We start from the raw sequence: 14,927 nt of genomic DNA on the forward strand, positions 1-14,927 counted from the left end.
TCCCAGGAAGCCTCCCGGAGGCGAGGTGGTCCTCTGGGGTGCGTGCAGTGTCCACAGTCTCCCTCTGTGACAGCACTTTTACATGCAATCGTAAACACGGCTGGTTTTCTTGTCTTTCCTATTACACTGTGAGCTCCTCAAACTCAAAGACCACGTCTTGACAGCTGATCTTAGCCAAAGGCCAAGAAGCTGCAGGGACCACGTCTTTAACCTCAAAGTTCCCGTGCCTCATACCACGTCTGGCACACGGGAGGCACTCAGTGCAGAGCTGCTACTTGCTTAGTCAGGAGACTGGGGCACCGCACAGGACAAGGGCAGCGCTGGTGTCTGCGTGGGAGGGAGGGAGGGGTGCCAAAGCCCCTTCAGGGCAGGGGAAGAACATGCAATGACGGAGCCCTCAGAACAGTGAAAAAGCGTCCTGAGAAGCGTCCTGCTTCCACCTCCACAGTTGCTGCCACTCAATTAGCTTTTCTAAACCACATTCTAGTGGGCTGGCCAGTTAGCTCGCTTCGGAGAGCACGGTGCTGGAACTCTGTTTCCTAAATTGTTTATGGTAAGTGTTTTCAGAAGATTCAGTTCTATTCTAAGCCTAGGGAATGACAGGAAATTAATTTTTTGTTTTTGCGGCTGTTCAGTACGGGGATCCGAACCCTTGGCCTTGGTGTGTAACACGCTCTCTAAACAACTGAGCTACCCACCGGCCCGCAAAAACAATTCTTGAGGGTGTCACACATGAGAGAATATGAGGCATAGTGTAATCAATTAGTCACATGCATAAATTCTAAACTTTCAAATTTGAAAATAAGAAATAGAAGCTGGGCAAAGTAAAATCTTAAAAATTATGAACTTCCTAACCTCAAATTTTCCTGTATGCTTTTAAGTTCTACTATACAGACATTATTATTCCTATCACCCCCACCCTGTGTATCAAAATGAAGAGCAGACTTTTTAAAAGACTGGAAAAGTCCGTGGCAACAGCTGCACACCCTTAAAGAAATTGGCTGAAGCACTTCCATTGGGCTGCTGGGACTGAGGAAAGGCCGGGTGGAAGGGTGTGGGGCTGGCTGCTGCCAGGTGAAAAAGGGCCTGAAGCCTCCAGGAGAGGCAGGGAGGGGCAGCACGTACTTGGCATAGCCGTTCAGGCAGGCCTTCTGCATGGCATCAATGGTGTACCGGAGAAACTCGTGCGCGTCCTCCTGGTTCCCAAAGCGGAAATGCCGGGCAATCTCTAAAGGAGGAAGAAAAAGGCAGGGAGAGTTCGTGCCTTCTCTTCTAACAGTGCATCCCTGCTCTCCATGTCATCACTTCCTAGTGCTCACAGGGGTACCATGGTCCCTTTTCAGAGTGGCAAGTGGGGAGCATAGAGCCCCACATGACTTTTCTATATCACAGTCATGACTCAGCTGGCAGGTACCTTCTTGATGAGACCAGAGGGCTCGGACCTCACCACCTAACACAAAAGCATAAGTGCCATCAAGAATGTAAAATCCACCGATTAACTAATTTTCCAAGAGCCCATACAGAACACAAATGGACTGTAATTACGTCATAGTGCTACCATCTAACGGGAATCTAGCTGTCACAGCGTGTGGCAACTGGCTCCTCTAAGTGCAGGAAGGACCCGCACATTCCTCCTCTATACCCCTTCCAGCTGTCACTCACGCTTGCGGGCCTGCCTAAAACACACAACCACCCCCTCCGCCATGCCAAAACCTACCTGTTCTTCAAAGCAGAAGTCACAACCCGCCCCAGCAGAAAGCCTTACCCCAACCCCAGCCCTTGTGAGTCTCTAAACCACATCCCTAGTCTGCAGCACCGAATGCAGGACATTCAGCACAGGGACTCCTGGATGTCACTCGTGACTCTTCTCTCCTTCCACCGACTCACCAGCCCCGACCACAAGCAAACGTCCAGCAGGCACCCAGTGACGAACCGATTCTTACTTTTCAGGTCTCGAATGAAGGAGACGGGCTTGATGGAATTGCCACTGTTGGCAAAGGCCTGGACGATGTGGTTCTGCATGATGCACAACATGCAGAAGCTCCCCTGGTGACCTGCCATGCAGAAGAAGAGGTTGCCATGAGATGAGCACTTCTGGAGGAATCTGAGATGACAGCCCCACCCCGATATAACAGAGAGAAACACCAGCTGAGCCACAGAGATCCAGACCCCTGAAGCCGACTCCGTGACTGCCGAGGAAACGTTGCTCTCTGCTAGCCGGGATCGGGCCGTGACTAGCCACAGCTGTAATGCTAACAGTCTGACACCATCCCCGCCATTCATGTTGTCGACCTGTGCAAGATCCTTTTCAAAGCTCATTGTTGTTATTTACTTATAAAAAAGCAAGTATGACTTTCAACATGAAGTTTAGAAAAATGTCTTCTCTAATTTCTAAGTTGTATTACAAGGTCTATAGGCTACACTAAATGGGCATGGAAGGGTTCCGATAAAACTTTACAAACACAGGCAGAGGACCAGGTCAGTCAGCCAATCTCTGCCACACGAGGGTACTTGAGGTAAATGGCGTTAAAAGAAAATATGAATCATTCCATGGACTTTTTGGAAGTACTGTCATACATGGAATAACTCACTCCTCAGTAGGCATTAAGCTACACAGAGGTACCCTATTATCTTTAAAATCATGACATATTTTAAATACAAAAAGATGTATAAAGAATAGACCACCACCCAGCTTTACCCCATTTTAGGTGTTTTTTAAGTAAAACACTGGGGCAGTAGTTGAAGTCACCCTCCATCCCTCTCACTCCCAGTCTCCACGCTCCTTCGTCTGAGGTAAGCACTGCCCTGAATTAGGCAATGATTGCCTCTCTTCACATATTTAGTGTACTAATACACAGGCATGTATCCAAAACAAAAAATGGCACTGTAGCCACCTGTTTACAAACTTACTTTCTATAAACTGTACCCTGTAAAGTTACATACGATTCAGCAACTCGCTTCTTTAAAATCCATGTCTCTGGATGTAGCTCTAGCTCCTTCAGTCGTACAGCTAAAGCATTTCACCGAACAAATGGACCACAGTTTGTTTATACATCCACGGCTAACACACATTAACCTCTTCCATTTTTTCTCTTTATCATAAACAATGCCACAGTGAGCAATCCTGTACCTGTCCCCTTGTACATATGGGTGAATTACCTCCAATTAGTCACTTAGACCTGACTCAAAATCAATTATGGAATAGCATGCAGCCTGTTTACCGTATATACATAGAAATGCTAGAATTTACACAAAAAAATCCTTCTCAAAGGGATATAAAAAAACTGTTCACATGATTGCCTTTACCTACAGGAGAGGCTTTTATTTTTCATTTTAGACTTTTGACTTTTGTAACCATATCCATTTATTTCTTTTATTTTTAAAATGGCAATAATGGTTGGGAGGCTCAAAGATTAGGCAAAACCTAATGTATTTTAAAGGAAAACATAAATTGTAATAAATGTTAATCAGAGAGCTCCTTTTTTCAAAACCTAACTCCAGGTAAGATATTTACTATAAAAGTCGTATGGAAATTAAGCCTCTAATCATATGTAAAATGCTGCTGACTTTTGGCCAGATAAATATCACTCTTAAATAGAGTAAATTACAATCTAAACCAGAAATACTTGAAACAGGATTTCCCAAATCCCTGGCAACATGTGAGATTAATTTAAGTGGCACATGAACAAACACTTTTTTTCATGTTTAGAAAAATATAACTCAAAAGTCAAATCTATAACATTAAGGACCTTGCAGGGGGCTGGCCAGTTAGCTCACTTGAGAGGGTGGTGCTGATAACACCAAGGCCAAGGGTTCAAGGGTTTAGATTCCTGTGCTGGCCAGCCAAAAAAAAAAAGGAGCATCGCTATTGCTACTTAAATTTGTGAAACAATGCAAAGGATAGGATTTAACTGTTCCTCCTGGATTTTTTTCATAAAGCGTTTATTTTCTAGCCAAATACTGGTACCATGGGTGGCCCAGCCACGTGCAGGAACTGGTGCTGTGGGCTGCATGCACAGGAGACCCTTGTCACCACACATCTCAGGACACTGGTGATGCATCTCAAACAGCATATTCAAGGAGGAAGAACACATAGCCCAGGCCCACTTAGCAGTCACTCAGATCCATGGGGTGCAGGAAAAAGGACTATAACTTCTGTTTATGTTCTACTCTAAAAAAGCTAAGAAATTAAGGTGTATTAATATTTCACATATTAGAGAGCAGCCTTGCAATACCAAGGTCATGGGTTTGGATCCCTGTACCTGCCAGCCACCAAACAAATAATAATCTTTCACAGAGTGACACTGGCCCCTGCCAAGGTCAGCTTGTGTGGCTCACAGGACAGGCATTCTGGGGGAAGAACGGGTGTCCACCACAAAGACAAGCTGGCCGCAGCTGCTTCACTTATGCCTGCTACAGACATGCTGTAACATACCGTGGCCTACCTGTGCCACGTTACAAGATTTACAGATGTTACCTAATTCGAACTAAATTAATCTTCACAAAGTTGGCAGATGGTTCAGTTAGATTCCTGCAGAGTAACTGACTGGGAGCCGGCCCGGGGGGGAAGCACGGTGGGCAGGAAAACAGCAGAGCCACCCACAGGTCTGCAGTAGTAGGAGCTTTCTGCCAAAATCATGAGATAGAGAACACATCTAGTCAAATCTCACTAAAAGTCCACCCAAAACAACCTCAAAATCACCATGGTGACTACTGGAAATGGGGATGACAGTTACCAATGTGAACAATCAACTTCATCTGAAAAAGTGTGCAGCATGCCTTGTTCTAATAACCTTTACTGCCATTAAGCCAGCACTATTAGCAAGACATTTAGAAGTATTACTTCCACTGCTCGGCCATCTCCCATTCACTCTTTTCTTTCTTAATAACAGAACTAATATCCCTGAACAGATCATGCAATGTCCTCCTATACTCCCATTCCCTTGCCTCTGGCTCCATCCTGACTTCCTGATGTTTTTCCTTTTTTTTTTAATCATTCTTTTTTTTCTTTAAAGTTTTATCACATACATACATACCTAAATAATTTGTCTTGTCGGTTTCTCAACTTCATAAATAGGAATTATGCTATATGTAGTCTTCTGGCACTATGTTCTTCATTGGGCGTTAAGATTCACTAGAACCTAAAGTTCACTCCATGGCACTGCTATGTGACATTCCACCACATGACCATACCACAGCTCACACATCCAACCCGTTGAAGGGCACTTGGGTTGCTCACCATTTCTTTTTGGCGGCTGGCTGGTACAGGGATCAAACCTGGACCTTGGTGTTATCAGAACCACACTCTCACCACTGAGAAACCTGCCTGCCCTGCTTATCTTTTTATTTGCTATGGACATTTTTATACATGTACCAGAGCATTTCTCTAGGAGTAGAACTGTTGGGTAATATTTGTGAAGATAACACCCAACTATTTCCCAAATCAGTTATGCCAATTCAGGCTAGGAGTGTAAAAAGAACCTCACTGAGCTTCAACCCAACATTTAGTACCACGAGTCTTCCGAATTTTCATCAATGACAAAGGTATAAAATAGCACCACGTTGCGTTTTTCACGGCATTTCCCCAATTAGTAGAGTACTATACAAGCCTTAGCATTTCACATGCCCCTTTGTCATGAGTCCCCTCTTCCGTACAATGCCTGTCCACAATCTTTATCTTTCTTTTTCACCGGTTGTCTTTTTCTTGCTGATTTGCAGTTCTTTATATATTCTTGATACCAATCTTTTGTTATTTACGTGTCTCAGGTTTTGTCTCATCTGTAGTGGGTCTTCTAATCTTAATTGTTTTTTGATAAACAAAAGTTCTTAATATTAATGCAGATGAATCTATCGATTTTTTCTTTTACGGTTAATGCTTTGAGTCTTACGTAAGAAATCTCCCATCCCAAGGTCAAAAAAATATATATCTACATTTCTTATAAAAGTATTAGGTTTTACTTTGATACTAAGTTTTAAATCCATTTTTCTGTACACAATGTGAAATGGGGACCCTGTCATCGTTTTCATATGTAAAACCAAGTTTTTGTTTTAGTTCCACTTATTTAAAATGGTAGATCTGTGTAGGGCCAGCCCGTGGCTCACTCAGGAGAGTGCGGTGCTGACGACACCAGGACCACGGGTTCGGATCCTACATAGGGATGGCCGGTTCGCTCACTGGCTGAGCGTGGTGCTGACAACACCAAGTCAAGGGTTGAGATCCCCTTATTGGTCATCTTTTTTTTTTTTTTTTTTTTTTTTAAATGTAGTCTGTGTACATGTGAAAAATCAGTACGTAAGACCACATTTCCAAATACATGTGGGTCTGCTTCTGGATACTCTATTCCATTCCATTGGTCAGTATGTCTCTCCGTGATCCAATACTGTGACACTTTAACTTCTGTACCTTTATAATATATCTTTATGCTTGGGAAAACATAATCATTCTCATATTCTTCTTCAGAAGTGTCTTGGCTATTTTTAGTCTTTTGCTTTCCTTTTCCATATAAATTTTAGAATCAACTGGAGCTATATTAACCTATACATTAATTTAGGAAGAACCAACATTTTTTATAATATTAAGCCTTCCCTCTATAAAGGCAGCTATCTCTTCATTTATATAGTTTATTTAATGTCCTTCAGTAAAGGTTTTCTGCATGGGTCTTGCTAAATTTAGGTCTAGATATTTTATTGTTTTAAAAAACTTATAATAGCAAAATTTTGTTACGATTGCTTGTCTGGTATAGAGAAACTCAACTAAACTCAACTTCTTCTAGACATTTGGCTCTCTTCATCTATGGGTTCCGCATCCAAGGATTTGGAAGAAAAAAACTGCATCTGTACAGAACACGTACAGACTTTGTCTCCCTGTCATTATTGCCTACCCTAAACAATACAGTTTAACAACTATTTACAGAGCATTTACATTGTTTTAAGTATTATGACTAGGGATCATTTAAAGCCTACGGGAAGATGTGCATGGATTACAGGCAAATACCAGGGCATTTTATATCAGGGACCTGAGCATCCTCCGATTTTGGTATAGCTATCTATGGGAGGTCCTGGCACTAATCCCCCATGGATACCGAAGGATGACTGTACTGAAGTTATATCTAGCCATGCTGCCAAATTCCCCTGGCCAAGTTTCTAATTTGTCTACACATTCTCTTTGTTTTCTATGCATGAACACTGTTTCCAACTTACAACAGTGTTACTCCCTCCTTTCTGTCCTCATATGCCAGCTCTGGCTGGGACCGACATAATCTGAAACAGAAGTCATGGGAGTGGCCATCCTTGTTTCACTCCTGATTCTAAAGAGTATACTTCCAATATTTTCTTACTTAGAAATGTAGATGCTTTTTGTAGTTTTTGGTAGACACCCTGTATCAGGTTAAGCAAATGCCCTTCTATTAATACTTTGCTGAGAGTTTTTTAATCATGAATTGGGGGGAGCGGACATCTATTTTCAGGTGACCTTTCTCTTCTATTCTGTTAATAGAGTAATAGTAGTTGATTAATTAAGGTAGCAAAATTAGTAGTCACTTACACAGCACTTACTGTGTGCCAACTACTACTCCAAGCATTTTATAGAATTCATTTGAGCCTCACAACTCTTTAAGAAAGAAATCTTATTCTGTAGACAAGGGACAGGAAGCACAGAAGTTATTTAACATCATCAAGGATGCACAGCTAATAAGGGGCAGAGCCGGCTGCAGATGCAGCAGGCCGGGCTCCCGAGTCGTGCTTTTCACTGGGTGCTGTGCTAGCTCCATAACCACATTTAGAGATTTCCTGACATTAGAGCTAACCTAGGATGAACACAAGTTGCTTACAGTTTTTAAAAACTGTGCAAATTTGCTGGTATTTTGTATAGAATTTTTATATTTGTGTTCATAAATAAGATGGGATTGTGATTTTTCTCTTTCATATTGTCCTTAATTTTGTTAACCTCATAGAATGAGATAAGGAGTATTTACTCTCTGGAGGGGTTTGTGAAGGATTGGAATGATTTGCTTCTTAAAAGTTTCACAGAACTCACTTGCAAACCATCTTGGCCTGGTGTTTTTTCCATGGGAAGATTTTTAACCACTGCTTTAATTTCTTTAATAATTAAAAGACTCTTCAGACTTTCTACTTTCTTCAGCTTTTGATGTTATATTTTACTTTTATTTCACTCACTGTTAATTTCTACTTTGGGGCATGATTTATAATGTACATAAAATATATTGGTACAACCATCGATGTATAAAATAACTAATAAACCTATTTTGGAGGTATCTTCTGAGAATCCTTATTTCTGTTTGGGTAATCATTTTCCAAAAACTCTGGAGAACATGACCCTACCTGAGTGATCCCCTTTCACGGCTTAGCCTGCAGCAGGCACAATCCAAATTTAGGTTTTATCAGCTACTACAGTGTAAGCACTTCACTCCTAAGGCTGATCTAGCCTGAGGATGCGGTGCCAGGAGTGCATGGATTTATTAATGAGGAGGCCCCAGGCTCCAGGGCTCCCCTACAGCCAGCACTGCAGACTGCACTCACAGCTGCGAGCGTGCTCCTTGGACAGCAAGTAGTTGGCCAGAGGCGGCGTGTAGGTCAAGCACTGGATGGTGGAGTTCAGGAAGCAGGTGTTGCCCAGGTTGTGGAGGCCTGCGCCGACACGGAACACGCGCTCCCACCTCAGAGACAGTCGCTCAGTGGGGAACAGCACTTTCTGTGGGGCTGGGACACCGTCACTGCAGCTCTCGTAGGCATGCTCGCTGCCTGAAAGAGAGGGGACACAGGAAGAAAAGAGGATGATGTAAGCCTGTGCACAGGTAGACCACAAAACAAAATTCCTGACATGCACCCATGGCATGTAGTTCCACAGAACGTGGCATCAAGGGGCAATGGTGTCCCCCTGCCTGGACATTCCTAGAAAGCTCGGTCATCCTCGGACCGCCCAGGCCGCTTAAGTCTAGGATTCAAAGCTCCCTCCATGGATGGGAGGACATGACTTGGAGAATGACAGCTGAAGGAACCAGGCCCAGCACTCTGACACCCCCTCTGAAGTCTACCCCTTTCTCATTTCCAAGCCCCACTTTTGATACTGGTAAAAGAGTAGAGGAGGGCAAGGAACCTCAGAACACACCATTTCCTGTGTTATTACTCCCACGACTACACACTGACCCTGTAAAATTCACAACCCTCCAACCATGTTCTGTTATTGTTCCTACTACGTGGTCACACTTAGCCCATCTGCGCAGTCAGCACACAGTGAGGGTCTTCCTGCAGGGACACTATGCGTCTGTACCCTGTCTCCTGGCCTGTGCTTCATCTCCATTCTTGTAGCGACTGGCTCCCTCTGTTTTGGGGTTCAGCAACACATATTTGCTCTTTAAGGACTCCAGCTGGTAGGAGAAACTCTTGCTGGCTGGCTCAAACTCAATCTTCTGTAAAAGGACCTTCTTGGCAGAGGAGGCCAGAAGCTTCCCCAGCTCTCCATCATCGGCAGATTCCTTGCGGCCAGGTTTCAGGGCTTCCTTCAACTTATCGACTATCGGCATGGTGCATCACTGTGGAGACAGGAGGGAACGCAGACTAACGAATAACTATGTCCCAGGAACAAAAACACCACTTTCTAATCCCCTCTGGTCGTTATGGACGCTAGCCACCACAAAAGCTTTCCCGGGACAGTTGCCAGCCCTACAAAGGAAGTGTGAAACTGGGGAACACTGCTAATCACTTGGACATGTTAGAGTTCTCACGGCCCTTCTCAAAAAGACACGAGGCCTCCACAAATAGAGCTAACTGGACAGCATCGCCACCAAGGCAGCCATCTGCCCCTGCTACGGCATCTCTTCAACAAATACTCATCAAGTGGCTGGACGTTCCACTTGGTGCTGTTTCCTTCAAAAGGCCGTCACCTGTTCCTGATGTCTGTTCAAAAACAGAGCAACACTAATTCTCACACATACTCTGGTTAAACACACACACATAAACGTAATTAATTCCTTGTAATAAAAGGATTAGCAGGCAAGTCAGACAAGCATGCATGTCTACACAGATGTGTACTCTTCAATATGAAGGCACAGGCCCCACATGGCTACTGAGGTTAGTCCAAATTGAGATGTACTGTAAGTATAAAATGTACACCAGATTTCAAAGACGCAGTATAAGAATGTAAAACATCTCAATAATTTTTAGATTGGTTACACGTTGAAATGACAAGTGTACACACATTGGGTTAAGTCAAATAAATGATGAAAATTAATCTCACCTGTTTTTTCTTTTAAATGTGGCTACCGTAAGGTTTTAAATTATATTTGTGTCTAGAATTATATTTCTATTGGATGGTGCTTACAAATTATCTTTCTAAAAGTGAGGCAGCAGTGAGGGAAGAATAAAAATGAACAAGGCCTAGAGAACAGTACACAGAAGACACCTGAACTTAAGCGAATGTCTCCCCAGGTGACTTGCCAAGAGAGAAGAGCAGGAAAAGCCAAGCAGGCAGTGGGCAGACCACAGGTGTAGAAGGGGCGGGCCTGGGTGGTTCCATCATGGTTCCCTATGAAATCCAGGGACAGTTACTTCCCTTTCTCCAAGTCTCCTATCCTTCCATTGTAAAATCAGGACAAAAACAGCTCCAAAGGGGGGGTGTAGGAACGAGTCAGACAACACAGGCTTAGGAAGTGCCGTACAGCCTGCTACATATTAGTGCCTAACAAAGGATGGATACTACTGATGCAGCTGCGTAGAAACTCTAACAATGGCCGAGCCAGTGGCGCACTCGGGAGAGTGCAGCGCTGGGAGCGCAGCGACGCTCCCGCCGTGGGTTCGGATCCTATATAAGAATGGCCGGTGCACTCACTGGCTGAGTGCCGGTCACGAAAAAGACAAAAAAAATTAAAAATAAAATAAAAAATAATAAAATAATAAAAAAATAAAAATAAATAAATGAAAAAGAAACTCTAACAATGGAGAGATCCCCGTCACAGCTCTGCCACACTGGTATCCACCACTTCCCAATGAGCCACCTCTCAACTCCACCACCCTAGCCAAAGCTCGGGCAGTTTGTGCCATAATTAGAAAAATATGTCCACTCACTCACATCACAACACTGACAACTCCATCTGGTATTCAGCACCAGCCCTGCCCCAGGAGAATCAACTTATCACGTGTACCCCAGAATTCTGCTTTAGTGAAAGTGAAGACCTTCTCCACCAACTCATATTAAGCCATTCAAATTTATCATTACAGATCACCTAATTCAGTACGTGGGTCCAATATCTTTTTCTGTAAAAACTTCTGTAAAGAACAGAAATGTAAAAAAGTCATTTTTAAAAAAACAAGCACATCTACGCTGATTTGAGGAAATAAAAGAGCCTTTTCTGATGGGAATTATCTAAGACTTCTTACCAACTGAATAATCACTGCTGGGTCAGATGCTCAGTGGGGTGAAAAAATCCGCAGCAGCTTTCCCAGACTTACCTGGGATGTCTGCACTTGGGCCTGCTGCTTCCTTCTACCGCATAGGATGGGTGCTTAAGGGAGGCACTGAGTCCAACTGGGCAGGTGCAATGCTGGGCCCTCAGTTCAAGTGCTCCTGGATTTTGGCCTGTTAAGTCACCAAAGCTGCCAAGCCTAGCGTCCAGAACGGGTGTCAGAACATGTGGGATGAACAGCGAGGCCATCACACAAGGCCAACCCTGCCCGCTGCCTCTTCAGCCCTTTCCCACGGATGCAGTGCAGGACCTGCCACCGTCTACCAGGAATAAGTCATCATTAAGGCTAAAGGAATATCACTGCTGGATTCAGGATGAGTCCGGACTCCTAACCAGACACAAATTATTATAATGTACATGATAAGAAAGACACTGCCCTCGGCTCTGCATCTTAAACCCTGACACCAGTGACAAGTCCAGTGAATGACAATCTCCCACACTTGCCAGTCAACTCCAGTCTAAATCTCATTTCCAGGTCTGCCCAGTGGCTAACCTGGGAGAGCACGGTGCTGATTACACCAAGATTGAAGGTTTGGATCCCCATACTGGCCAGCTGTCAGAAAAAAAAAAAAAAAAAATTCATAAATCTTATTTCAAAGAGTAAGAGGTAATACATAGTAAATCCAAACTTTCAGATTTCATGAACCAGAAAAATTTCAAAAAGAAAAAAAAAATTGAGGGAGCAATAAGAGTTGCCAAATTTTCACTTTGCTGAGTGTAGACTTCTTTTTTTAATTACCACCTACAATCACTATGATTACATAACTTAAGGTACTTAAAAACGTTTCACAGTGAAGAGGCTCAAACTCAGGCAAGTAGAGAGAGAAAGGGCTGTGGGCCCCGTCACTCAGCTGCGACAGCTGCAGACTGCGCCTGACTCACCTCCCCATATCCAGGTTGCTTCACAACACATCTCAGCCCTGTCACTTCCTCCATAAATAAAAGCATGTCTACACCAAAAAAGAAATGTTTAATGAAATGACCTCAGAATAAAGGTCAATCTGCAAAGTGAAGACATCCATTCTTACGAAAACTCCCAACGATGTCACTGCTTTTTGTAATGACTCACACCTCACCGTGGACAGGTGAGAACTTTGTTCTGGACCCAACAAGAGTCCACCAGCCAATGCTCAGGAACCACTTATATAGGGAGATCTAACCCAATTTCACTTGAGGTAAGTAACTCAAACTTAACCCTCTCCTCAATGTAGAGCCAAAGATTTTGCACATAATTGTTCAAGCTGTGACAGAAAGATTAACCTCTACTTTGCCAATTCCACCTCAAATATTAAGTAATAACCTAAAAATGGTATCTCTCTGACATGTGGAAACCCAAGAAAAATGTCCTTGAGATCATCAGCAAGCCCAATCATATAGGTACTCATTAACACTCTCCAAAACTCGTAAAGGATGCTCTCTCCCGGCCAGGTTACTTGTAGTCCAGGAACAGCTCAGACTTATCAGGATATACTTCTACCATGGAAAGTGCTCAAGCATGACTTCCTCAAAACAAACATCTAAGTACATTCTCTCTCCCTTCTCCCTTTAAATTCGCTTTTCCAGGATAAACTGCACTCAAGACTCACAGGGTCTATCACGTGCTGGGGGAGGAGCCCAAGACAGAAGCGGCTGGGCCTCCTGGGGCGCTCGTAGAGGGGCCTCCAGGCCGCGCCCGGCCCGGGACAACGCAGGGAGCTCCCCTCCAGGGGGGCCTCCTTCCTGGCATCCGCCACAGAAACTGGGCGCCGGGACAGTTTCCCCTCGCATGTGCCTCTACTGTAGATGCTACCCTACCACCTGGGGCGCAAAGAAACAGCCATGCCACCCAAACGAAAGCATCGGGAATTTTAAAACCCACATCCCTACCCGCGCTCAGCATCGCCTCCGCCGACCGTGACCACAACCGTGGTGAAGTCACCTTCTGCAGGCGCGAGCCTGCTATCGGTGAAGGAAACCAGGTCTCCGCTCTGCGGCCGGACAGGACGCTCTCTGCCTGACTTTGACCTAAGCCGCTCCAGAGAGAGTCTGGACTCTGTGTCGATGCTTTTGTGGGTAAAGACTGTGCCCAACGTCGGCACAGGCCGACGCCTCCTCCCCGCCCGCGCTGGGCAAGCCCTCTGCGCCGGCCCGGCTTCGGGCAACCCGGAGCGCGCTACTTACTCCAGGACCTCCCCGGGGACACCCGAGACCCCTGCGCGGACGGCGCGGCCCCAGCCCTCCTCGGGGACACCCCAAGCCCCTACCGGACGGCATGGCCCCAGCCCTCCCCGGAGACACCCGAGACCCCTGCGCGGACGGCGCGGCCCCAGCCCTCCTCGGAGACACCCCAAGCCCCTGCGCGGACGGTGTAGCCCCAGCCCTCCTCGGGGACACCCCAAGCCCCTGCACGGACGGTGCGGCCCCAGATCCTCCTCGGGGACACCCGAGACCCCTGCGCGGACAGCGCGGCCCCAGGCCCTGCTCGAAGACACCCAGGACCCTCCCCGGGACACCCCAAACCCCTATCAGACGGCGTGACCCGAGGAGACACCCCGGACCCCTGCGGGAACAGCGCACCCATCTTCCCCGAGTGCCCCTGGGTGCGCCCCGCGCCCGGCATAAGCCCCTATCCCCGCCGGTCCCGCTGCCTTCCCCGCGGGCCTGTTCGCCTCCCCGACCCGGCCCCAGCCTACCCCGGCCTCCCGACGGGCCCGCTACAAGCCCGCGCGGCGCTGGCGTCTCCTCCGGCCAGGGGCCCTGCACGCGCACCATCCGGGCCTCCGGCGCCTCACACACGTGTCACGGCGACGCTTAAAGGCGCCGCACCCCACGGCCGCACAGCACGACACCGAAAGGCCCGGGCGGCTTTAAGGGGCGGGGCTAGCTTCGGCCACCTCCCTGGATTCGCCCACTTCCGCTTACGCACAGCATACGCCATCTCCCCATCCCGGGGCCCCGCCAGCCTACGCGATGACGCAAGCCCGCAGAGTTGGAGTCGCAACAGTTCCTGGGCGGCGCTGGTGGGCTCCCGCAGGGCGCATGGGTCGCCTTCACTTCCGGGTTGGCGGGCGGGGGCGCAGCGACTCCCCTGCGGCGCCCACGGCGGGATGGCTACCGGCTGTCGCTGCTGCAGCTGGAGGAGACGCTTGCTCCATCTCGCGGGCTGCCGCCTGGCTCTCGACGTGTCGCTGCAGAGAGGCGGTGCTTAGCCTCCGGGGGCTCGCGTGCGGGGCACCTGCCGTGCACCTGCCGTCCGGGGCGCGCGTGGTTAGGAGCACGCTCGGCGAGTGCTGACATTTGACCTTGGCAGTCTCGGGGGGGGGGGGGGCCCGGGGGGGGCCCCCGGGGGCCCCCACAAGCTTCATCCTACAACTGCTCTACGGGAGGTTTTGGTTGAGCGGTTGAACATTCACAAACACGTATTGCTTTTCAGTATTTTTAAAAATCCCCTTGACCTGAAGCAACCCC

General features: G+C 46.7%; 1 protein-coding gene across 4 annotated transcripts in view; it reads right to left on the reverse strand.

The window, feature by feature from the left end:
• USP36 (ubiquitin specific peptidase 36) overlaps positions 1-14,240 on the reverse strand; it is a 109,704-nt gene extending 95,464 nt beyond the window's left edge. For 3 of the 4 annotated variants that reach the window (XR_010021934.1, XM_063081318.1, XM_063081316.1), the window contains exons 1-5: positions 14,153-14,240; positions 9,290-9,551; positions 8,539-8,760; positions 1,944-2,054; positions 1,126-1,228 (exon numbers count right to left, since the gene is read on the reverse strand). Coding sequence is in view for 3 of the 4 variants with exons in the window: in XM_063081318.1 (XP_062937388.1) it covers positions 1,126-1,228; positions 1,944-2,054; positions 8,539-8,760; positions 9,290-9,542 (689 nt within the window). In the remaining variant the exon portion in view is untranslated. Of the gene's footprint in view, positions 1-1,125; positions 1,229-1,943; positions 2,055-8,538; positions 8,761-9,289; positions 9,552-11,466; positions 11,700-14,152 lie in introns of those variants that run through there. The other variant, XM_063081317.1, reaches the window with a different exon arrangement.
• Positions 14,241-14,927: the final 687 nt, after the last annotated feature.

Source organism: Cynocephalus volans, chromosome 16 (assembly GCF_027409185.1).
Source record: "Cynocephalus volans isolate mCynVol1 chromosome 16, mCynVol1.pri, whole genome shotgun sequence".
NCBI lineage: Eukaryota > Metazoa > Chordata > Mammalia > Dermoptera > Cynocephalidae > Cynocephalus > Cynocephalus volans.